Here is a 26493-nt window from a genome sequence, read left to right as displayed (position 1 = left end):
TTATATTTAAAAGCTTTTTAAAAGACCTCTAGATACAAGGGCAATAAATTCTAATGCCATTTTAAAGAGGAAGAGGGTTATTTTTCTGAGTAAATAAATGCAAGGGAGTGTACTATCAGTGATTTGTATACTTAATTTATTACTTATGTAACAAATGTAATTTTACTTACTTTAAACAAATCTTCATTATGAAAACAAATTTACCCAAGAGACAAATTAGCTTAATAATATCTTAGTAAAAGGCTTTACAAAAGGGTATGTTTTTATATTGTGAGCTCCCATAATGTATAAGCTTAAAAGCCTAATATATAAGCTAAAAAATGACTTTTGACCAGCACTCCATAAATGCATATACAGAGTAAAATGAGGTATATTGCACCTTTGTGGACTGTCTTCAACTTGTTTGAATAGTCTTAGCACATCTGATTCATGCTCCCAGCTCCTCCTCTCATGTTCTGTACCACCACAAGTGCAGCTCACAGAGGGGCGGCCTCTGTACTTAAACACATGGGAGGATACCCTCACATTGTGATTGCAGGGACCTAAAAACCCACCTGCTTCAAAATATGCTCCCACTTTCTGGCTTCCCAAGAGAAGCCCCCTCTGCCCCCCACCCCCCATTTAGGTTATTTTCTGAGGGAGAGAGTTACTTGAGATAATGTACAAGTGTTACCTAGATGAGCATCTGATAATTAGGTGTGATGAACTTGGATGATGTATTCTTTGGGAATGGGCTAAGAAAGGTCTCTTCCCATCAGAATAAGGGAAGGTGAGGGCGCCACTGGGAAGAACAAGGCCACATATTTAGGTGACAAACTTTTCTGGCTTTTTCTGTTTCTCGTGAAAATCGTTAAGTAAATTTGTTCATCTGGCTGATTCTTTAAAAACAGAATCAAAAAGAAAGAATAATATCTTCTTTCTACTCTTTGAAAAATATTTCATCTGATCAAGCTGAGGGTGTTTGAGAAGTACTTTGAACAACTTAGGGGATATGAAAACACAACAAAAAGGCATTTAATTGTGGGTACAAACTACTCATCCATGCCCACAAGATAAACAACAACTTTTTCAACTTTAAGAATGAGATTATGTTTACATGGCATCAGTAGATGTACCTCCCTCTCCATTATCTTTGAAGAGTTCATTCTAATTAGAATTAATTAAATTAATTAATTAAATTAATTAAATCGGCAGTAAGTTCCAATTTAGCATTGTTATTAATAGTATCTAACATTTATTGAGAACCTAGCCTTTTTACATAGAATAATTCCTGTGGTTCTGACAATGACCCTACTTATTATCCTACTTTTATAGGGGAGATAACTGAGGAAGAGCTAAATTAAGAAACTCGCCCAAGATGGTAGGGGGCAGGATTAGACACAAACCAGGTAGTCTGGCTCTGGAGCACATACCTGAACTACTACACTGAGCACTGAACGTTAGCTTTGAAATGACAAAAAAAATACCCATGTTTTCAGCCAATGAAAATGACTGGCATGATTGACTAACATAGAGATTTGTTTTCTCAACAAATTATTATATGTGACTTCATATTTGGTCCTCTGTCAGGAGTTACCCATTTTTTTCTCCTGAATATTCCCATTCAGCTTTTAGTATTTGTGGTCTTTCTCTTTTATCAACCAGAAAATTTCTAGCTCTAAAGAACCTCAGTGCAAAATGAAAAAGGTAGAGAGCTAGGCTTTAGGATTGTTGTCCTGGGATCCAAGGCAAGGCCCTTCCCTGCAGTCTACCTTTAAAATGAGGCTGGAGAGACCGATTCATGTCTGGTCTGAGGGAGAGGAGGAGCACTATTCTGTCTCCCCTCTTCTGTCTTCAGCTTTATTTCTTGTTCCTGCTTTCCACTCATAGCAATGTGTATGTGTGGCTATACGCCTGTCATACTTCCTTTTTTCTCAGCTCTTATTGACCCACTCTTAGCTCCAATTATCTGTGACTCCTTTCTTCTTAGATTTGTCCTATTATCTCAAGCTATACATTTGTCTTAAGAGAAATCATGATGCATATAAAGTATGCGTTGGACGTAGAGAAGGGAAAAATGATCCTGAGCCCTGACATTTGCATATTGTCTGATCTATTTAGGGTTACAGCAAAAATCCCAGATGAGTCATATGGGGTAACTTAATGTTGTATATGTGTGGGTGGGAAGCTAATAAGGGATACCATGTTTCCCTAGGGCTAGTAATTGGGGGAGGGGCATTTGGAGTGCGGGAGTGTGTACCTCTTACTACCCACTAATTGGGGGGAGGGAGTAGTTCCTGGAACCCTCAAGAGTAACTGGATCTGTAGGAGAAGGCTACCTAAAGGGACGATGGCCCTTAGTAGAAGGATGAAGCCAAATATCCAAGATTCAGGAGGGAATTACTACCTCATTCTCCAATCTCCTGTCATTGTCTCCTATTGACAAAACCAAACTTGAAGCTAGAAGGGGCTTTCAATACAATGGCTCAAGATCAGCCCCCCAGGATGGAGAATGGTGGACAGTAGAACTGGAGAGGTAAATGGAAAATATGCAGCACAAAGGATAATAAGTAGAAGTATAAAATTAAATAATACAATATACAAATTAATAGCTTGGTAATTTAGTAACTTCAATAACTTTTTTTTACAGCTGTATATAACATTTATCTCATAAAGTGAGTTGATGTCCCTATTCAAAAACACTTCCTACCAAGAGGCTCAGAGTCCTGCTTTACATCTCTCACAAGTTTGTAAGAGACAACTATACTTATTCTTCAAAGATGAATAAAATTGGGATTTATAAGACCACATTTCAAAAACTCATAATTCTAGAAAAAACCTAGAAGTTTATCTTGCCTCTGCTGACTCATTTGAGATGAGTTTTTCAACAAGACAGCTTTGCCCTCTGCTCAAGTTATTAGTCCTGAGGAAAAATTGGGCAGTTAGTACATCAAAACTGTTTCTCCTAAGATTCCACATGCTACCACTTAGATGAATTGTCTAGATTGTGATGCTAATGGGGCCATGATGGTGAAGGAGGGCACTATCATTCACATTGTTACCCATATCAACATGAAGGAATAATCTTGGGGCACGTGGGTGGCTCAGTCAGGTAAGCCTCTGACTCTTGATTTCCGCTCAGGTCATGATCTCATGGTTCCTAAGAATGAGCCTCACGCCAGGCTCTGTGATGACAGCATGAAGCCTGCTTGGGATTCTCTCTCTCTGCCTCTCTGTCCCTCCACTGTTTGTGCTCTCTTTCCCTCAAAATAAATAAATAAACATTTAAAATCATTTTAAAAATGCAGGAATAATCTTATATAATACTTTCAACATTTATTTATTTTTGGGACAGAGAGAGACAGAGCATGAACGGGGGAGGGGCAGAGAGAGAGGGAGACACAGAACCGGAAACAGGGTCCAGGCTCTGAGCCATCAGCCCAGAGCCTGACTCGGGGCTCGAACTCCCGGACCGCGAGATCGTGACCTGGCTGAAGTTGGACGCTTAACCAACTGCACCACCCAGGCGCCCCTATAATTCTTTCTACCTTAGCTTTCACATTCAGGCACCAAAACCAGATATTTCTATATCCTAATTATTCCTAAAATCCCCTTTTTGGGGTGTCTGGGTGGCTTAGTTGGTTAAGCATCCAACTTTGGCTCAGGTCATGATCTCTCAGTTCCTGAGTTCGAGTCCTGAGTCTGGCTCTGTGCTGACAGCTCAGAGTCTGGAACCTGCTTCAGATTCTGTGTCTCCCTCTCTCTCTGCCCATCCCCTGCTCACACTGTATGTCCCTCTCAGAAATAAGTAAAACATTTTTAAAAATCCCCTTTTCTTTTAATGTCTATTTTTATTTTTGAGAGAGACAGAGTATGAGTGGGGGAGGGGCAGAGAGAGAGGGAGAGAGAGAATCCCAAGAAGGCTGTCAACACAGAGCTGACTCCACTTGGGGCTCAACCTCACGAATCATGAGATCATGATCTGAGCATAAATCAAGAGTCAGCCACTTAACTGACTGAGACACCCAGGTTCCCCTCCCCTTTTCTTGTATTATAATTGTAATCATAGTTTAGTTTTTTTTTTGTTTTTCTTTGCCTTGGAAAATTTTAATGCTTTCATAACTGATCTCCTTGCCTCTAGCACTGCCCACCCCCATAATCCATACATCCACATTGTCATTAGAACATTGTAATATACAAATTTGAAATTATTGCTACTTATTTTATTAAACAATTTTTAATTAATTAATTTTTTGTGAGAGAGAGAGTGCATGTGTACTTGAGCCAGGGAGGGGCGGGGGGGGGGGGGGTGGTTGAGAGAATCTTAAGCAGGCTCCATACTCAGAACAGAGCCTGATGTGAGACTAGATCCCATGACCCTGGGATCATGACCTGAGTTGAGATCAAGAATCAGACACTTAACCAGTTGAGCCACCCAGGTGCCCCTGATATTTTCACTACTCTTAAAGTCTTTACAGAACTTTGTGTAATTCTCTGGATGGAGTCCAACTTAGGATAACAAACAGACTGCTTGATGATCTGACCTCCACCTTCCACTGGAGTCTTATGCCTTGATGTTTTCCCACCGCCTACTGTGTGCTCTGCCATTGACTCTGCTGTTCTGTTTCTTGCACTTATGTCACTTTCCCCTTTATGTGGCATACTGTTTCCTCATTCTTCATCTGGATAACCTTTGTTTATTCATTCATCGACCAAATATTGATTGAGAACCTACTTTATGTTAGGCACTTTGTTAGGGGGCTGGTGTTTAGCCATGGACCTTGCTCTTATGGAGCTTTTGCTCTGTGGAGAGGTGGGGAGACAGACAATATCTATGTAAACAAATAAATGAGGGAGATGATTTCAGATAATAAAAGTTAAGGGAAAGAAAGAAATGGGGTGGTATGATGGAGAGCAGCTGGGGAAACTATTTTCAATAGTTTCAGAGAATGCATCTCTGGGGAGGAGACCTGTGTGCTGAATGAAACCTGAAAGATGAAAAAGAAGAGCCCATAGGATTATTGTGTGTGGTTGTGCAGGTTATAGCTTGCCGTGGCACCTATCTAATGAAAGAATAGGACTGAAATCCTGTTCTCATTCAGAGCATCAAGCCAGGCAGGGACTGTTTCTCTAAGGAGGGAAACCCTTATCTAGTTCTCTCCAAAGGGTCATATGGGCTATAGTCCTGATAGCAGGGGAAAGGCATTGGGAACCACTTCCTTCAGTCATATCCCCATCCTTGGGTGACCCTCAGTAGCCTATGTTTAAAGCATAAACGGTACTTTTTACATAGCATTGCAATTTATTTTTTTATTACAAGTATCTAGTATACTATTTGACAATGGTGGGGCATTCAACCCATCTTTGTTGAATTGCTGAGTGAATTAATGAATCATGGTTACATTTCTATGAGTCAGGGAGCTTCATACTAGAGTGTATGATCAGGGAGCTCCTTCTCAAATAGTTATTCTCAAATATAGGCCTCCTGATGGGCAGCAAACTATCAGAAAAAAACAGTTATTTCTATGTTTAAATGAGCAAATGACAAATAATTCCCTAGACTTTAATTTCTACTATGATTAAGAGCAAGTTACTAGTAATATACAAAATTATTTATTTTAAAATATAGCATTTTTAAATTTAAATTTGCATGTTACTGGGTTTTTTTAAATGTTTATTTATTTTGAGAGAGAGAGGCACATGTGTGTATGAGCAGGGGAGGGGCAGAGAGAGAGGGAGAGAATCCCAAGCAGGCTCTACACTTAGTGCCGAACATAACATGGGGCTGGGTGCAGAGCCAGACGCAGGGCTCAATTTGGGGCTGGATCCCACAAACTGTGAGATCATGACCTAAGCAGAAATCCGGAGTCAGACACTTAACCAACTGAAACACCCAGGCACACCTGTCAGATTTTCTTAAAGACTAAGAGGGTATTTTCCAGTGGAGTCTGGCTATTACCAAATGCTGGCAAACATGGAACATGTGCTCACCTGGTAGTAGGAAATCCCAAAATCTTCAAGAAGAATAATTTATTATCCACGATGAGCTTTTCATGGTTTTCAGTTGCTACCATCTGTGCCTTTTAAAGATAAATTACTATTGGTTAAACTTCATAATCAGTTTAATTTGTTATGGGTTGTTGGGCTAACCCGCAGAGGACCAATAATGCATATCCTTAGTTTATGATTTTCAACAGCTAGACTTCAAGACATGTCATTAATGCTCCCATTCTAGAGCAAGATTATATCCAATCCTCTCTGATGAAGAATAAAACTTCATTTGTGATAACTTGCCCGGTGTGTGTGTGTGTGTGTGTGTGTGTGTGTGTGTGTGTGTGTTTGCATTACTTGGATTATAACATCAAAGTAAATGTAATGAGAGTCCTAGATTATTTTTAAATTTACAGGCTATAGTTTTATAGTATAAAATTATGTGTATAACATTAGGGTCTTCACTTGCAAAATAAAAGCAGTTCATAAAAACTGCTAGCAAAAAGTTTACTGATTATCCTTTCTTTTCTTTCAAATTTTTATCACCAATTTCTTGAGAATAGGTGAGAAAGACCTCTGTCCCACTCTACTGGACCTGGGTCAAAAAAGTGTGAGATCAGGTATTCCACAGTACTGCTGGTTTTCACAATAGGGAAAAAGTAAAAAGTGTACAAAGCCTTTTATAAATTCACCCCCACTACTTAAAAAACACAAAAGAAAAACAAAACTTAAAAGTTTGTGTCCTGCTATGAAGGATCTGCCATTAACTTGTGCATAAAGAAAATGATTATCTAGCACTCAGAGCTCAGGGCTGGGACTAGGGTGAGGCAAATGAAGCTATCACCTTAGGCACAAAATTTAAGGGGATATCGAATAATTCAGTAAGCAAGATACACAACATTTTAATGCATTATTTTTTAAGGTAAAAATCAATGCAAAAAAAAATCAATGATGAATTAAATGTCAAAATTTCAAATGAGGACAAGATCTAACAACCCAGCCTTATTCGCCTCACCCTAATCCCAGTCCTATGCAGGATATCGGGAGGTTAGATTAATTCTAAATAATTATTATAATAGACACCATCTTGAGGAACTGGGGCAATTTATGAAAAACTAACACTTCTTTCTGAGTCATTTGGTAAAACCATGTCCTATCATGTTACCAAGCTGCTTAGCTCTGTTCTATGCTCTAGCTGGGAAAAAATGCATGTGATTAAAGACTTCTAACTGCATGCAAGCTTGACTCTTTTGAGGTTCATTCATCTTTAATTACTATCATGCCCTTGCTAGTTTTAACCTGCCTTTTCTCTTTTAAGAGAGACAGGCATACATACAGGGGGAATTGAAGAAGAATAGGAGAATAAAAATAGTGAAAGGGAAGGGAAATAGTGAGAAGGGAAATTAGCATGATCTGGCTCAGAAACAAATGTAGCTAACTTTTAAAATGACATCAGCATTTCAAAATGGGTTCCAGAGGATTAAGATGGTAACAAGTGACATCTAAAGAAAGCAAAGAGAAAATTACTGCTCTGGGGCTAATGCTGATAAATTTGGAGAAATAATAGAAATGAGAGTATAAAGAAAGTTGAGGAAAAGAACCTGTGAAATCTTATATGGTTTACTTTCGGAGGACAAGGAGTGAGAATCGTTATAGTCAGGTGTGGCTCTGGGTCTTTAGGAGTACAGATCTATAACTGTTCTAGGAAGGGTGTTTGTTTGTCTCAAGGATGGATAACCAGGATAAGATTTAAAAAACAAAACAAAACAAAAAAAACCTCTCATTTCCCCTCTCCCCAAAACAACAACAAAAATTGTACTTAAAAGGAAAGATAAACTCATAAATACCTGTGGAACAGAACACAGCAAGGATGCTTTTTTTACCATAAGTTTGACTAAGCATCAAATGTATCCCAATGAGGAAGAAAAGGTAAAAGTCTCTGATATGCTTAATTTTATAAATATGGAAATGAATGGAAGAATCACCCACAATTACAGACAAATACGAGAGATACATGGAACTGTAAAGAAAGTAAAAATTATGACCAGATATCAAAGGAGTTGAAACTTGGTGTGGGAGGGGGGAGGTAAAGATCTTAAAGGGGGTTAAAAAAAACTTTATTATGGAAAATTTCAAATATTTACAAGAATAAAGAGAATAATGTAATGAATGCCCATATATCTGTCACTTAGCTTCAACAGTTAATTCATGACTGGTCTGGTTTCATCTATTCCCATTGCCCTGAGTTTGTTGGTTGTTTTTTTTTTTTTTGGCCCTGGATTATTTTATTTTTATAAAAGTTCCAGACATATCACTTCATTCATAAATATTTCAATATATATTTCTAAATGGTAAGGATTCTCTTAACAATATCCTTATACTACCTAAATTTAGTAATAATTCCTTATAACATAATTTTTCCTATTGTTTTAAAAATAGCTTAAATAAGAATCCAAATGTATTATAATTGGTTGATACATCTTATAAATTTCTTTTAATCTATAGTTTCTCCTCCCCCACTCTTTTTCGTCTTGCAATTTATTTATTGAAAATACTAGGTATTTTATCCTCTGTAGTCCCCTACATTTTGGATTTTTCTGATTGTATCATCACAGTATCATTTAGTATGTTTCTTGCCCATGTCTTTCCTTAAACTAGTAAGTAGTTATAGGGGCTTGATCTTATTCAGGTTTATTTTTTGGGTAGGAATATTTCTTGGTGGAAGTATGTACACATGTATACAATGTTTGGCTAGCTCTCTTCAGAGACATTGATGAACATTACCTACATCCATCATTTCTTTGGATATTGCAAAATAGTGGTCTTCTATAATTACTTCTTTATTTATTAATAATGGCATTCTATCATTATTTACTAACTAGATGATTTCCATAAAGAAAAACAACTTTAAATTTAAGTGGGAACATGCTAATCTTATATATATATGTAATCTCATATATATACACACATATATATACACATATATATATACATACATATTATATACATAAATACATATATTTATACATATACATATATACATACATACATATATATACATATTGGGATTTGGGGTGGGTTTTTTTTTTTTTTTCTTCTTTTTTTTACAACGTTTTTTATTTTTTTTGGGACAGAGAGAGACAGAGCATGAACGGGGGAGGGGCAGAGAGAGAGGGAGACACAGAATCGGAAACAGGCTCCAGGCTCTGAGCCATCAGCCCAGAGCCTGACGCGGGGCTCGAACTCACGGACCGCGAGATCGTGACCTGGCTGAAGTCGGACGCTTAACCGACTGCGCCACCCAGGCGCCCCTGGGGTGGGTTTTTAAGAATGCCTTGAAATAATATTAGGACTAGAGGTTTTCTAGTACCTGAAACATGTTTATCCCAGAACATGTTTTCCTACCAGCTTCCCCAACCCTAGCTGAAAATGTTAGACATCTTCTCTTTAGTGTTCCTACCTCTGCTTTCACATCTTTCTGCCTTAAGCTTAATAATAATCTATTTTATGTTTTCTATTATATTTTAAGTCACTCTCATAATATTTGTTTGCAACTTTTTTTCCATTTCTCTGACATTTGGAACACTTTCTAGGGCCTTTTATATTCTTTTTATTGCTACATTTTTTTTTATTGGGATATAATTTACATAAAATAAAATTTACCAGTTTTAATTACATAAATTGATGCATCTTGACTAATATATATACCATAAACAATCATAGAACATTTGGGCTTATACTTTTAAAGTCTTCTAGTTGAAAATAGTTAAATTTCTGAACATTTGTAAATGGTAAAGTCTCAAAATAAAAAGATCATGGTTTCATTTAGTATGAAAAGAAAAATGAGGAACACACTTAAGAATAGTTATTAAGAAAGACATTAGAATTCTGAAAATCTATTAGATTGTGTATTTATCTTCCTTTCATCCTTTAAACAGGATAAAATGCTTGTTGAAAGTTAAGAACTTGCCAAGAATAAATTTGATTTCAGGGTATCAAATGCCTGTAATGCTGATGAGAATCGGGGTACTAATTCATCTTAGTCTTGGTCTTCTGGTTTGTTTCCTTTTTATGCTAATCTTCCTAAAATCAGGGCATGGTTGAAGAATGGCAACATGGGTAGAGAGGAGGTGGTAAGACCAGTTGGCACAAACAACACCTACACCCTTTCATTCTACTCCTTAAATAGCATAATTACATGGCAAGGGTGCCCAGTAATGTAAAGCAAATGAATTGTTTAAGTACAGTGACATTGAAACTATTAGGAAATTGTTTGAAAAAGGAGACATAACCTGCCATAGTCATTATCTATTGTGAATAGTTATGTGGTGATACTTTTGAATGCTTGTTTAATATAAAAATGAGGATTTTTAGATAGAAGGGGAGGAAAAAACCCATCTGAAGTAGAAGGCTAAATTGACTAGGGAGGGAGGTAGATGAATGGAAAGCAGTGCTCCCTTCCTTTGGAGCTCCAGTGTTGCTCCTAGTATATCTCCCTCCTCTTATCTCTCCTGCCAGACCTTCACTAGCTCCTCCTCATTCTTCCTTCTTTTTTTTTTTTTTTGTAATATTTATTAATTTGTGTGTGTGAGAGAGAGTGTGTGCATGCGCTCAAGTGGTGGAGGGGCAGAGAAACAAGGGGACAGAGAGAATCCCAAACAAGCTGCATGGTGTCTGTGCAGAGCCCAATGCAGGGCTGGAACTCACGAACTACTGTGAGATCAAGACTTGAGACAAAATCAAGAGTCAGAGACGCTCAGTGGACTGAGCCACTCAGGCGCCCCTCCTCCCTATTCCTTTTTACCCCTTAATTTTAGGCATTTCCCAAAGTCTTTTCTCTATCTTTTACTTTTTCTCTTTCTGCATAGTTTCTCCTTGGAGATCAAATTTATTTCCACGTCTAAGGCACTGTCACCACCTCCTCCCTCCACTTACTGAAATGAAAATCCAAGAATTACCAAGCTTTAGCACTATACAAGTTTCTGTGTAGGAAGGGATGGGTGACAAAAGAGCCCCAAGACCTCCAATAACTTTCTTTCTTCCTGAGGCTTCTCTCACTTTAACTATTACTATTCCTCCCAATAGACTCCAGACGTACACTGCCCCAACATTCTGGTCCAGCTGTGGGTAAAATACCTCCTCTTGTTTCTCTGCAACAGAGGTTGGAAACCTTTCTTAAAAAGAACTAAAACAAGCAAGCAAACAAAATAAACAAAGAGCACACCAGAACCTATGAGAGAGACACAAAAGCCTTCCTTTAGTCTGGTCTACAAAGTATTGTTTAAGGTTCTAATATTCCCAGAGGCACTTTATAGGTTATCTAGTGGTTGTTCATCATCTGGAACTAAAGAGAGATATTAAGTGATACCTTCCCATCCACACAGAGAGGGCTCGATCTCTCAGCTTTGGTTTCCCACTTAGGAGATAACACCTCTTTCCTAGGCAACCAATGACTAGAATGACCACAGTCTTCAAGAGAGGCCACTGCTCACTAGATCAGAGCCAATTGTCATCTAATAACCACTATTAATATCAAATTACTGGCCCAATAACAGCCACGATATCCATTCAGCAAAAATTTATACTCAGTATTGTGAGGGACTTTAATTCACACATCTCTATAGAAGATGACTTGAGCTGTATTTCTAGATCAAGCTTATTTATTCTTTCATTTATCTATTCACTCACTATTTTTTGAGCCCTTCCGATGTATCAGGCATTGTGCTAGGGGGCAAACAAGACAGACATGGCCTGTATCCTCATGCAACTTGTGTTAACAAAGTCAAGGGGTGCCTGGCTGGTTCAGTTGGAAGAGCATGAGACTCTTGATCTCGGGGTTGTGAGTCTGAGCCCCATGTTGGGTGTAGAGACTGCTTAAAAATAAAGTCTTTTAAAAAGTTGTAAGTTGATTAATGTTATAAAGGTTTCAGGGTATTATGGGAGTCTATAAGAATGTATAACTTAATCAGGTTGGTCCTGGAAGGCTTCTGGAAGAAGTGACGTTTAAGTGAACCTTTGGAAGGATGAAAATCAGCTGGATATTGTGCCAGAGTGAATGGAGGAGTGGGGAGGAAATACTAAGCAGAAGGCACAGCATATTTAAGGAATGTGAGCAGCTTAGATAACAGGGGGAAAGACTGGCTTCAGAACCTGCCAACATGGTCAGGAATCAAATCATGCTAGGCCATGTTATAGATTTTTCACCTCTATTCTTAGAGCAACAAGAAGGCATGGGAAGTTAGAGTTCCATTATAGTCTGTGATTATATTTAAATTTGGGTGAGAGTAAGTAATAATAATTATTATAATATAAACATAGCCAAAAGTACACTTGCTATGGGCCAGGCACTGTTATAAGTGCTTTTCCGTATATTAACCAATATGCATCTCACACAGACCCTATGAATCAGGTACTATATTGATGCCCGAGTTATAAGTGAGGGAAGTGAGGCATACAGATAGGTTATATAAGTTGTCCAAGATCACACAGCTAACAAGTGGCAGGGCTCGTGAGGAGACCCATTAGGAGGCTGTTGCAGAATTATCAGCAGAAGATGCTCAGGGCTTTGGACAGGAGTAATGACAGGAGGAAGTCATTAGGGTAATGGGGTTAAGATGTATATGAGCTGTAAAATTTACAGGATTTACACCAAAAGTACTATATTTCTAATTGCTTGGTATACTGAAAAAATTATCTCATTATGGAAAGAACATTTAACATGAGATCTACCATCTTAATTTTTTAAGTGTACAATACAGTATTGTTAAGTATTGCCTGGTACACTTTTAAACTTGACTATCTTGCTATTACCTCAATTTTCTACCAATACTATTTCTCACCAGTTTTTCCCATTCCTGTTAAAGGTATTATTTGTAGTTGTGCAGATTAAAAGCATCAAAGTAATTTTTTTCAATTTCTCTATCCCTTTTTCCTAGCAAGTGAATAGTCACAATGCCCATGCCAGTTACCTTTTGCAAAGTCTTCACAATTCATCCCATCTTTCCCATCCCCAGTGTTCTCCCTGTAGAAATTTAAATGCAAGTCTGTTTGCACAGAAGGTTATTGGCAGGCTGTCCTGACTGAGTCACACAACTTTACCTTGGTTATGGATCTAACCCTCAGCTAAATCAAAGCTGTAACTGAATTTTGGGAGAATGCAGAGAATGGGCTGTGTATTGCTGTAAGAGCCACTTTAACTGAGAGATGGGAATAATTTAAGTGACAGAAGAGGGAAGAGGGAAGGAGAAAGCTTAATGGGACAAAGAGAAAGGGGAGAGAGAGGAGAGAGAGAGAGAGAGAGAATCACAGCTAAGAGGACATGAAAAAATGTGGTTTCTTGGAAGCCAGATTCCTGCGATGGTCATGCTCTAGCTCACAGGATTTCCTACTCATGAGAGAGCCTTCTACTTTTCTCTGGCTGAAAAGTTAATACCCCAGGTTTTACACCAAAGTTACTGAAATGAAAATATTTACAGTGTAAACACAAAAAGCATTGGACAGACTTTTCAGATACATACTCTTTAGTTCTTATATTTATTTTTGTGTTTTATTATATCTGTGTATAGAGTCTGTATGTCAGTCACTTTACTTCTACTATCTCAATTTTGAGGACAATTCTATGAGGTAGGTATAACGTCCTTGCTTTACAAGTGAAAAAACTGAGGGTCAAAGAGTTTCAGCAATTGGCCAGAGGTTACAGTCAGAAAATGACAGAGCCAGAATTCAGATGCAGCTGTCTGACCCCAAAGCCCATGTTTTAGTTACTCCAACCCACTGTCTGTAATAGCATAGAGGCATAGGATATTTAAACAAATATCTTTAGAAATTTTAACATTTTAAGCTTAGAGTTGAAAGCACTGATGTTTTCAATGAATTACCTTTGATAGTCTTGTTAAGGCTAAGGAATTTGAAAATATCACCAAAAGTATCTCCCACTCTATAGTTCTGTGACATTATTTCAGTTGTTTTGACTTCAAGTAAAAAAGAAGATGATCAATAAAATTCTCTTTACACATATAAGAACCACAGTTAATGAAGCGATTACAGTATTACTCATGTGAACCCAAAGGATTTGAAAACAATCTTTTTATTCCATTGTAAGAATAAAGTCATAATGGGTTTGGGAAATTATGCATTTATTTAATAGATGCTTAGACACAAGGATATGTTTTGTAAAAGTAAATTCCATAAAAAATCTTAATTATATCATCAGAATCATTTTTATAATAATTCTTTAACACCACAAATAGCTTCAATATATGTTCAGTCATTTCTTGTACAATGCAATGTGAGACTATTAGCTTCTATTTACTTGGTTAACAGCTAATCTAGTCATAAATATGAAATAAATCACTTTAAATAAGTAAGGTGCAAAATATATTGAAAGAATAAAATATTCTTAAAACAAATACAGGTTGTTTACAACTTGTTTCTCTGATATAAATATTAATATTAAGAAGCATTCTTATACTATATAAAGTAAATATGATTATTTTATTTTATCTTATTTTTTATTTTTTAAAATTTACATCCAAATTAGTTACCATACAGTGCAACAATGATTTCAGGAGTAGATTCCTTAGTGCCCCTTACCCATTTAGCCCATCCCCCCCTCCACAACCCCTCCAGTAACCCTCAGTTTGTTCTCCATATTTATGAGTCTCTTCTGTTTTGTCCCCCTCCCTGTTTTTATATTATTTTTGTTTCCCTTCCCTTATGTTCATCTGTTTTGTCTCTTAAAGTCCTCATATGAGTGAAGTCATATGATTTGTGTCTTTCTCTGACTGACTAATTTCACTTAGCATAATACCCTCCAGTTCCATCCATGTAGTTGCAAATGGCAAGATTTCATTCTTTTTGATTGCTGAGTAATACTCCATTGTATATGTATATCACATCTTCTTTATCAATTCATCCACTGATGGACATTTGGGCTCTTTCCATACTTTGGCTATTGTTGATAATGCTGCTATAAACATGGGGGTGCATGTGTCCCTTCAAAACAGCAACCTGTATCCCATGGGTAAATGCCTAGTAGTGCAATTGCTGGGTTGTAGGGTAGTTCTATTTTTAGTTTTTGAGGAACCTCCATACTCTTTTTCAGATTGGCTGTACCAGCTTGCATTCCCATATGATTATTTTAATTCCATTTTTATGGATAACTGAAAATAACTATTAAAATTGGTGCAAGTTATGAAGGGGAGTGAGAGATACAGGCTTCCAGTTATGGAATGAATCAGTCAGGGGAATAAAAGGTACAGCATAGGGAATATAGTCAATGATATTATAATAGTGTTGTATTGTGACAGATGGTAGCCACACTTGTGGTGAGCACAGCATAATGTATAGAGTTGTTGAATTACTATGTTGTGCACCTGAAACTAATGTAACTTTGTAACTATACTTCCATAAAAAAAATTGGTGCACATTGATTCATCAACACAAGGATAGTAAATAGTTATTCTAGTGTATTTATATTCCTACTTTTTTAATGCTATACATAAACACCATAGAGAAAATGTATTTCATACATGTAAAACATAATAATTCCTGTAGCTGCCACATTTTTATATTGATAGTAATTGATTTCCTCCCAACCTAGTTCTCTATTTAAAATTTTTGTTTAAATCCAGAAACTGAGCCAAAATTCTGTGCCAGTTCTTCATTAGCTAGTTTATGTAGATCAGCTTTCTATCAGAAAGCTTGTCTTGCTTTGTTCCTATCAGGTGATAGTTGCATACATAATTAAAAAGTCCCAAGGTTCTTTTTGTTCTGCACCTTCCCTTTGACTTAAAATAAAATTATATATATATATATATATATATATATATATATATATATTTAATGTGTATTCATTTTTTTTTTTTTATGAAATTTATTGACAAATTGGTTTCCATACAACACCCAGTGCTCATCCCAAAAGGTGCCCTCCTCAATACCCATCACCCACCCTCTCCTCCCTCCCACCCCCCATCAACCCTCAGTTTGTTCTCAGTTTTTAAGTCTCTTATGCTTTGGCTCTCTCCCATTCTAACCTCTTTTTTTTTTTTTTTTCCTTCCCCTCCCCCATGGGTTCCTGTGAAGTTTCTCAGGATCCACATAAGAGTGAAACCATATGGTATCTGTCTTTCTCTGTATGGCTTATTTCACTTAGCATCACACTCTCCAGTTCCATCCACGTTGCTATGAAAGGCCATATTTCATTTTTTCTCATTGCCACGTAATATTCCATTGTGTATATAAACCACAATTTCTTTATCCATTCATCAGTTGATGGACATTTAGGCTCTTTCCATAATTTGGCTATTGTTGAGAGTGCTGCTATGAACATTGGGGTACACGTGGCCCTATGCATCAGCGCTCCTGTATCCCTTGGATAAATTCCTAGCAGTGCTATTGCTGGGTCATAGGGTAGGTCTATTTTTAATTTTCTGAGGAACCTCCACACTGCTTTCCAGAGCGGCTGCACCAATTTGCATTCCCACCAACAGTGCAAGAGGGTTCCCGTTTCTCCACATCCTCTCCAGCATCTAAAGTCTCCGGATTTGTTCATTTTGGCCACTCTGACTGGCGTGAGGTGATACCTGAGTGTGGTTTTGATTTGTATTTCCCTGATAAGGAGCGACGCTGAACATCTTTTCATGTGCCTGTTGGCCATCCGGATGTCTTCTTTAGAGAAGTGTCTATTCATGTTTTCTGCCCATGTCTTCACTGGGTTATTTGTTTTTCGGGTGTGGAGTTTGGTGAGCTCTTTATAGATTTTGGATACTAGCCCTTTGTCCGATATGTCATTTGCGAATATCTTTTCCCATTCCGTTGGTTGCCTTTTAGTTTTGTTGGTTGTTTCCTTGGCTGTGCAGAAGCTTTTTATCTTCATAAGGTCCCAGTAATTCACTTTTGCTTTTAATTCCCTTGCCTTTGGGGATGTGTCCAGTAAGAGATTGCTACGGCTGAGGTCAGAGAGGTCTTTTCCTGCTTTCTCCTCTAAGGTTTTGATGGTTTCCTGTCTCACATTTAGGTCCTTTATCCATTTTGAGTTTATTTTTGTGAATGGTGTGAGAAAGTGGTCTAGTTTCAACCTTCTGCATGTTGCTGTCCAGTTCTCCCAGCACCATTTGTTAAAGAGGCTGTCTTTTTTCCATTGGATGTTCTTTCCTGCTTTGTCAAAGATGAGTTGGCCATACGTTTGTGGGTCTAGTTCTGGGGTTTCTATTCTATTCCATTGGTCTATGTGTCTGTTTTGGTGCCAATACCATGCTGTCTTGATGATGACAGCTTTGTAGTAGAGGCTAAAGTCTGGGATTGTGATGCCTCCTGCTTTGGTCTTCTTCTTCAAAATTCCTTTGGCTATTCGGGGCCTTTTGTGGTTCCATATGAATTTTAGGATTGCTTGTTCTAGTTTCGAGAAGAATGCTGGTGCAATTTTGATTGGGATTGCATTGAATGTGTAGATAGCTTTGGGTAGTATTGACATTTTGACAATATTTATTTTTCCAATCCATGAGCAGGGAATGTCTTTCCATTTCTTTAAATCTTCTTCAATTTCCTTCATAAGCTTTCTATAATTTTCAGCATACAGATCCTTTACATCTTTGGTTAGATTTATTCCTAGGTATTTTATGCTTCTTGGTGCAATTGTGAATGGGATCAGTTTCTTTATTTGTCTTTCTGTTGCTTCATTGTTAGTGTATAAGAATGCAACTGATTTCTGTACATTGATTTTGTATCCTGCAACTTTGCTGAATTCCTGTATCAGTTCTAGCAGACTTTTGGTGGAGTCTATCGGGTTTTCCATGTATAATATCATGTCATCTGCAAAAAGCGAAAGCTTGACTTCATCTTTGCCAATTTTGATGCCTTTGATTTCCTTTTGTTGTCTGATTGCTGATGCTAGAACTTCCAGCACTATGTTAAACAGCAGCGGTGAGAGTGGGCATCCTTGTCGTGTTCCTGATCTCAGGGAAAAAGCTCTCAGTTTTTCCCCGTTGAGGATGATGTTAGCTGTGGGCTTTTCATAAATGGCTTTTATGATCTTTAAGTATGTTCCTTCTATCCCGACTTTCTCAAGGGTTTTTATTAAGAAAGGGTGCTGGATTTTGTCGAAGGCCTTTTCTGCATCGATTGACAGGATCATATGATTCTTCTCTTTTTTTTTGTTAATGTGATGTATCACGTTGATTGATTTGCGAATGTTGAACCAGCCCTGCATCCCAGGAATGAATCCCACTTGATCATGGTGAATAATTCTTTTTATATGCCGTTGAATTCGATTTGCTAGTACCTTATTGAGAATTTTTGCATCCATATTCATCAGGGATATTGGCCTGTAGTTCTCTTTTTTTACTGGGTCTCTGTCTGGTTTAGGAATCAAAGTAATACTGGCTTCATAGAATGAGTCTGGAAGTTTTCCTTCCCTTTCTATTTCTTGGAATAGCTTGAGAAGGATAGGTATTATCTCTGCTTTAAACGTCTGGTAGAACTCCCCTGGGAAGCCATCTGGTCCTGGACTCTTATTTGTTGGGAGATTTTTGATAACCGATTCAATTTCTTCGCTGGTTATGGGTCTGTTCAAGCTTTCTATTTCCTCCTGATTGAGTTTTGGAAGAGTGTGGTTGTTCAGGAATTTGTCCATTTCTTCCAGGTTGTCCAGTTTGTTGGCATATAATTTTTCATAGTATTCCCTGATAATTGTTTGTATCTCTGAGGGATTGGTTGTAATAATTCCATTTTCATTCATGATTTTATCTATTTGGGTCATCTCCCTTTTCTTTTTGAGAAGCCTGGCTAGAGGTTTGTCAATTTTGTTTATTTTTTCAAAAAACCAACTCTTGGTTTCGTTGATCTGCTCTACAGTTTTTTTAGTTTCTATATTGTTTATTTCTGCCCTGATCTTTATTATTTCTCTTCTTCTGCTGGGCTTAGGCTGCCTTTGCTGTTCTGCTTCTAGTTCCTTTAGGTGTGCTGTTAGATTTTGTATTTGGGATTTTTCTTGTTTCTTGAGATAGGCCTGGATTGCAATGTATTTTCCTCTCAGGACTGCCTTTGCTGCGTCCCAAAGCGTTTGGATTGTTGTATTTTCATTTTCATTTGTTTCCATATATTTTTTAATTTCTTCTCTAATTGCCTGGTTGACCCACTCATTCGTTAGTAGGGTGTTCTTTAACCTCCATGCTTTTGGAGGTTTTCCAGACTTTTTTCTGTGGTTGATTTCAAGCTTCATAGCATTGTGGTCTGAAAGTAAGCATGGTATAATTTCAATTCTTGTAAACTTATGAAGGGCTGTTTTGTGACCCAGTATATGATCTATCTTGGAGAATGTTCCATGTGCACTCGAGAAGAAAGTATATTCTGTTGCTTTGGGATGCAGAGTTCTAAATATATCTGTCAAGTCCATCTGATCCAATGTCTCATTCAGGGCCCTTGTTTCTTTATTGACCGTGTGTCTAGATGATCTATCCATTTCTGTAAGTGGTGTATTAAAGTCCCCTGCAATTACCACATTCTTATCAATAAGGTTGCTTATGTTTATGAGTAATTGTTTTATATATTTGGGGGCTCCGGTATTCGGTGCATAGACATTTATAATTGTTAGCTCTTCCTGATGGATAGACCCTGTAACTATTATGTAATGTCCTTCTTCATCTCTTGTTACAGCCTTTAATTTAAAGTCTAGTTTGTCTGATATAAGTATGGCTACTCCAGCTTTCTTTTGGCTTCCAGTCGCATGATAAATAGTTCTCCATCCCCTCACTCTCAATCTAAAGGTGTCCTCAGGTCTAAAATGAGTCTCTTGTAGACAGCAAATAGATGGGTCTTGTTTTTTTATCCATTCTGATACCCTATGTCTTTTGGTTGGCGCATTTAATCCATTTACATTCAGTGTTATTATAGAAAGATACGGGTTTAGAGTCATTGTGATGTCTGTATGTTTTATGCTTGTAGTGATGTCTCTGGGACTTTGTCTCACAGGGTCCCCCTTAGGATCTCTTGTAGGGCTGGTTTAGTGGTGACAAATTCCTTCAGTTTTTGTTTGTTTGGGAAGACCTTTATCTCTCCTTCTATTCTAAATGACAGACTTGCTGGATAAAGGATTCTCGGCTGCATATTTTTTCTGTCTAGCACCCTGAAAATCTCGTGCCAATTCTTTCTGGCCTGCCAAGTTTCAAAAGAGAGATCAGTCACGAGTCTTATAGGTCTCCCTTTATATGTGAGGGCACGTTTACCCCTTGCTGCTTTCAGAATTTTCTCTTTATCCTTGTATTTTGCCAGTTTCACTATGATATGTCGTGCAGAAGATCGATTCAAGTTACGTCTGAAGGGAGTTCTCTGTGCCTCTTGGATTTCAATGCCTTTTTCCTTCCCCAGTTCAGGGAAGTTCTCAGCTATTATTTCTTCAAGTACCCCTTCAGCACCTTTCCCTCTCTCTTCCTCCTCTGGGATACCAATTATGCGTATATTATTTCTTTTTAGTGTATCACTTAATTCTCTAATTTTCCCCTCATACTCCTGGATTTTTTTATCTCTCTTTTTCTCAGCTTCCTCTTTTTCCATAACTTTATCTTCTAGTTCACCTATTCTCTCCTCTGCCTCTTCAAGCCGAGCTGTGGTGGTTTCCATTTTGTTATGCATTTCGTTTAAAGCGTTTTTCAGCTCCTCGTGACTGTTCCTTAGTCCCTTGATCTCTGTAGCAAGAGATTCTCTGCTGTCCTGTATACTGTTTTCAAGCCCAGCGATTAATTTTATGACTATTATTCTAAATTCACTTTCTGTTATATTATTTAAATCCTTTTTGATCAGCTCATTAGCTGTTGTTATTTCCTGGAGATTCTTCTGAGGGGAGTTCTTCCGCTTGGTCATTTTGGATAGTCCCTGGCGTGGTGCGGACCTGCAGGGCACTTCCCCTGTGCTGTAGTGTATAACTGGAGTTGGTGGGCGGGGCCGCAGTCAGACCTGATGTCTGTCCCCAGCCCACCGCTGGGGCCACGGTCAGACTGGTGTGTGCCTTCTCTTCCCCTCTCCTAGGGGCGGGATTCACTGTGGGGTGGCGTGGCCCATCTGGGCTACTTGCACACTGCCAGGCTTGTGATGCTGGGGATCTGGCGTATTAGCTGGGGTGGGTAGGCAAGGTGCTCGGGGGCAGGAGGGGCAGGCTTAGATCGCTTCTCCTTAGGTGATCCACTTCAGGAGGGGCCCTGTGGCAGCGGGAGGGAGTCAGATCCGCTGCCGGAGGTTTGGCTCCGCCGAAGCGCAGAGTTGGGTGTTTGCGCGGAGCGAGCAAGTTCCCCGGCAGGAACAGGTTCTCTTTGGGATTTCGGCTGGGGGATGGGCGGGGGAGATGGCGCTGGCGAGCGCCTTTGTTCCCCACCAAACTGAGCTCTGTTGTCAGGGGGCTCAGCAGCTCTCCCTCCCTTTGTCCTCCAGCCTTCCCGCTTTCCGAGCAGAGCTGTTAACTTATGACCTCCCAGACGCTAAGTCGCGCTTGTTGTGGGAACACAGTCCGTCAGGCCCCTCTGCTTTTGCAAGCCAGACTCGGTGGCTCTGCTTGGCCGGCGAGCCGCCCCTCCGCCCCGGCTCCCTCCCGCCAGTCCGTGGAGCGCGCACCGCCTCGCCGCCCTTCCTACCCTCTTCCGTGGGCCTCTCGTCTGCGTTTAGCTCCGGCGACTCCGTTCTGCTAATCCTCTGGCGGTTTTCTGGGTTATTTAGGCAGATGTAGATGGAATCTAAGTGATCAGCAGGACGTGCGGTGAGCCCAGCGTCCTCCTAAGCCGCCATCTTGCCGCCGACTCCAATGTGTATTCATTTTTTGAGAGAGAGAGAGAGAGAAGACAGCACAAGCAGGGGAGGGACAGAGAGAAAGGGAGACACAGAATCCGAAGCAGGCTTCAGGTTCTGATCTGTCAGCACAGAGCCTTGACATGGGGCTTGAACCCACGAACTGCGAGATCATGACCTGAGCTGAAGTAGGAGGCTTAACCAAGTGAACCACCCCGGTGCCCCATAAAATAAAATTATATTTTGAAGTCATAAGATGTAGAGGTGAGGAGCAAGGATTCTGGATCCTGAATCCCAGAATTGCCACCTACTGACTGTGGGAATGTGCAAGAGCCCTGTCTCACATTCCTTATTGGGATGACAGTAGCAATACATGTCTCAGAGGATTGCTGTGAAGATAAACACATAACACACATTGTGCTTAGAATACAGAAAACACTATTTAAATAGCCACTATTATTGTACAACCTAAGTGTTACTCAATGGTTATGTTATTGAAGTATAATACATTTGCAGAAAAGCACTCATAAGTGTTCAGGTTACTGAAATTTCATAAGCTGAACGATCCTGTGTAACCAACACATAAGTCATGAAACAGAAACCAGTGCCTGAAGAGTCCTTTTCATGCCCACTTCTGGTAACTACCCCTCCCCAATGGGAACAAATAACCTGACTTTGGATTAGTATCCTTAATGACTATCTGTTAAAGCCTTGATATTGGAGCAGTTGGTAGGTATTTATTGTAATAGCATTTCACTTTTTATTTAATATCTAAGACAAACTTTTTTTGCTGATGAATCTTTTAATATGTATAAGAATAAATATATATGACATATGTATAATATAATAACAAACTATAATATCTTAATATATTTTGTTTCCTAGGTTGAAAAAGCTCCTTGAACAAGAAAAGGCTTACCAGGCCCGAAAAGAAAAGGAAAATGCTAAGCGACTCAATAAACTAAGAGATGAGCTTGTGAAACTCAAGTCCTTTGCACTCATGCTGGTGGATGAAAGGCAAATGCATATTGAACAACTTGGCCTGCAAAGCCAGAAAGTACAGGATCTTACTCAGAAACTGAGGGAAGAAGAAGAAAAGCTCAAAGCCATTACTTCCAAATCCAAAGAAGACAGGCAGAAACTGCTCAAGTTGGAAGTGGATTTTGAACACAAGGCTTCGAGGTTTTCTCAAGAGCATGAAGAGATGAATGCTAAATTGGCTAATCAAGAGTCTCACAACAGGCAACTTAGACTCAAGCTGGTTGGCTTGACTCAGAGAATTGAGGAACTGGAAGAGACCAACAAAAACCTTCAAAAGGCAGAGGAAGAACTTCAGGAATTAAGAGATAAAATTGCCAAAGGGGAATGTGGCAACTCCAGCCTTATGGCTGAAGTGGAAAATCTCCGGAAGCGCGTGTTAGAAATGGAGGGTAAAGATGAGGAGATCACTAAAACTGAATCCCAGTGCAGGGAATTGCGGAAGAAGCTGCAAGAGGAAGAACACCACAGTCGGGAACTCAAACTTGAAGTCGAGAAGTTACAGAAGAGAATGTCTGAACTGGAGAAATTGGAGGAAGCATTTAGCAAGAGTAAATCTGAGTGTACCCAGCTACATCTAAACCTGGAGAAAGAAAAGAACTTAACCAAAGACCTGCTAAATGAGCTAGAGGTGGTCAAGAGTCGAGTTAAAGAACTGGAATGTTCTGAAAGTCGATTGGAAAAGGCTGAATTAAGTCTAAAAGATGACCTTACAAAGTTGAAGTCATTTACTGTGATGCTGGTTGATGAAAGGAAAAATATGATGGAAAAAATAAAGCAAGAAGAGAGAAAAGTGGATGGACTCAATAAAAATTTTAAAGTGGAACAAGGAAAGGTTATGGATGTAACTGAAAAACTAATTGAAGAAAGTAAGAAGCTTTTAAAACTGAAATCTGAAATGGAGGAAAAGGTGTACAATTTGACAAAAGAAAGAGATGAGTTAATAGGTAAACTGAAAAGCGAAGAAGAAAAATCCTCTGAATTGAGCTGCAGTGTTGACTTATTAAAGAAGAGACTAGATGGAATAGAGGAAGTGGAAAGGGAAATAACAAGAGGAAGGTCTCGAAAAGGATCTGAGCTCACCTGCCCAGAGGATAACAAGATTAAGGAACTAACACTTGAAATTGAGAGACTGAAGAAACGCCTCCAACAATTGGAGGTGGTTGAGGGGGATCTGATGAAGACGGAGGATGAGTATGATCAGTTAGAGCAGAAATTTAGAACTGAGCAGGACAAGGCTAATTTCCTCTCTCAACAACTGGAGGAGATAAAGCACCAAATTGCCAAAAATAAAGCAATCGAGAAAGGTGAGGCTGTGAGTCAGGAAGCAGAGCTGAGACACAGATTTCGGTTAGAAGAAGCTAAAAGTCGAGACTTAAAAGCCGAAGTACAAGCTCTTAAAGAGAAGATCCATGAATTAATGAACAAAGAAGATCAACTTTCTCAACTTCAAGTGGATTATTCTGTCCTTCAACAAAGATTTATGGAAGAAGAAAATAAGAACAAAAACATGGGGCAGGAGGTCCTCAATCTGACCAAAGAGTTGGAGCTTTCAAAGCGTTATAGCCGAGCTCTTCGACCCAGTATGAATGGGAGAAGAATGGTGGATATTCCTGTGACGTCAACTGGAGTGCAGACTGACGCGGTGAGCAGTGAGGCAGCAGAGGAGGAAACACCAGCAGTATTTATACGGAAATCCTTTCAAGAAGAAAATCACATCATGAGCAATCTTCGACAGGTAGGATTGAAAAAACCTATGGAACGATCCTCTGTTCTAGATAGGTATCCTCCAGCAGCAAATGAGCTCACTATGAGAAAGTCTTGGATTCCATGGATGAGAAAAAGGGAAAATGGGCCCCCAATCACTCAGGAGAAAGGGCCTCGAACAAATCCCAGTCCAGGGCACCCAGGAGAACTGGTCCTTTCACCAAAGCAAGGCCAGCCTCTGCATATTCGAGTGACACCAGACCATGAGAATAGTACTGCAACTTTGGAAATAACAAGCCCAACATCTGAAGAATTTTTTTCTAGTACCACTGTCATTCCTACCTTAGGGAATCAGAAACCAAGGATAACCATTATTCCATCACCAAATGTCATGTCTCAAAAACCAAAAAGTGGAGATGCTACTCTTGGCACAGAACGAGCCATGTCCCCGGTCACGATTACTACATTTTCTAGAGAGAAGACACCAGAAAGTGGAAGAGGTATGTTTGCAGACAGGCCCACATCCCCCATTCAGATAATGACAGTGTCTACATCAGCAGCACCAGCTGAGATTGGAGTCTCTCCTGAATCCCAGGAAATGCCCATGGGAAGGACTGTCCTCAAAGTCACCCCAGAAAAACAGACTGTTCCAACTCCACTACGGAAATATAACTCCAATGCCAATATCATAACCACGGAAGACAATAAAATTCACATTCATTTAGGTTCTCAGTTTAAACGATCCCCTGGGACTTCAGCTGAAGGAGCAAGTCCAGTTATTACTGTCCGACCTGTCAACGTGACAGCTGAAAAGGAGGTTTCCACAGGCACCGTCCTTCGCTCCCCTAGGAACCATCTCTCATCGAGACCTGGTGCGAGCAAAGTGACGAGCACTATCACCATAACACCGGTCACAGCCTCATCTACTCGAGGAACCCAGTCAGTGGTGAGTAGAAGAGGCTCCAGAGTGGAGGCTGAGGGAGGGAGAAGTGACTTGTGAGAATCACCCAGTGCCCAAAGTACAACAAAAGCACATGCCTCTCGCTCTACCTGAGCCCACTAGCAGATGTTTCCTAGAGGACCAGCTACACCAAGACATGAAAATAAAAAGTGGCCTAATGTTTTAATAAATTGAACTCATTTTGAGGGAAAATTTCTTTTTTTTATGTAAAGTATGAAGACCCCCCAAATTCTTGCAAATATGGCCTCTTTATAATGTCAGCATATGACAATAATCAGGTTTAAAGTTTAGTTTTTTGTTTAAAATACTTTTAAAAATGGAGACTGAGAGAAATGGTCAATATGCAGGAAGAATTAAAACTGCCTCCTGGGTTATATTTCTATAACCTAAAATATTCAATATGTGGTTATGTATGGCCATAGTCATATTTTTTTCCAAAAATAAGATTAAAAGTTCTTAATATTAACTTTTTTAAAAGTAAAAAAATGGGTTTATATGTCTAAGCACTATATTTTATTAATAGTATCTTTCAGAGAGCAGATGCTTGATAAACATTTATTTAATAACTAGAAGGCTAAATGAGTGATTATGAAAAAGCATGTCTCAGATATAAAAACCAGAGCTTAAAAATAAATTCTGTTTTTAGAAATACTTCCAGTGATTGTCTTCATTTACTTGGGACAAATTAGTAAATTAAATTATAGAAGAACATGTACTGTTTAGATTTTAATTTAAACCAATAAACTAGAAATTATTATTCCTAGATTCTGAACAAATTCTGTCCTATGTATTAGAAACTCTTAGGAAAGACAGGAAGCTTATTATTTAAGTATAGAAACTGTGGCTTATTGTCCCATATCCTCAATTAAATTTACTTTAATTTTCTGTATACCAACACAGATTCAAGACAGACTTCAAAGTGTGAATTACTAATTGCTTTGTTGGTAAAGCTTTTCATTACTGGCTCTATAGGAGCCAAATAGCATTCAGAATTGCTCACACTTCTTGAATGGTTCAATATAATATTGCTTTTTAAGCAACACAGA

The 26493-nt window shown here is 38.8% G+C and overlaps 1 protein-coding gene across 3 annotated transcripts in view; it reads left to right on the top strand.

The window, feature by feature from the left end:
* Window positions 1-26493, top strand: part of FILIP1 (filamin A interacting protein 1) — a 206541-nt gene that overhangs the window by 159218 nt on the left and 20830 nt on the right. For all 3 annotated transcript variants that reach the window (XR_007152209.1, XM_047859023.1, XM_047859021.1), the window contains exon 5: window positions 22627-25432. Coding sequence is in view for 2 of the 3 variants with exons in the window: in XM_047859023.1 (XP_047714979.1) it covers window positions 22627-25432 (2806 nt within the window). In the remaining variant the exon portion in view is untranslated. The remainder of the gene's footprint in view (window positions 1-22626; window positions 25433-26493) is intronic.

This window comes from Prionailurus viverrinus, chromosome B2 (genome assembly GCF_022837055.1).
Source record: "Prionailurus viverrinus isolate Anna chromosome B2, UM_Priviv_1.0, whole genome shotgun sequence".
NCBI classification, from domain to species: Eukaryota; Metazoa; Chordata; class Mammalia; order Carnivora; family Felidae; genus Prionailurus; species Prionailurus viverrinus.
Note: the sequence above shows the minus strand (reverse complement) of the source record. Positions and strands in the feature narration are given on the sequence as shown.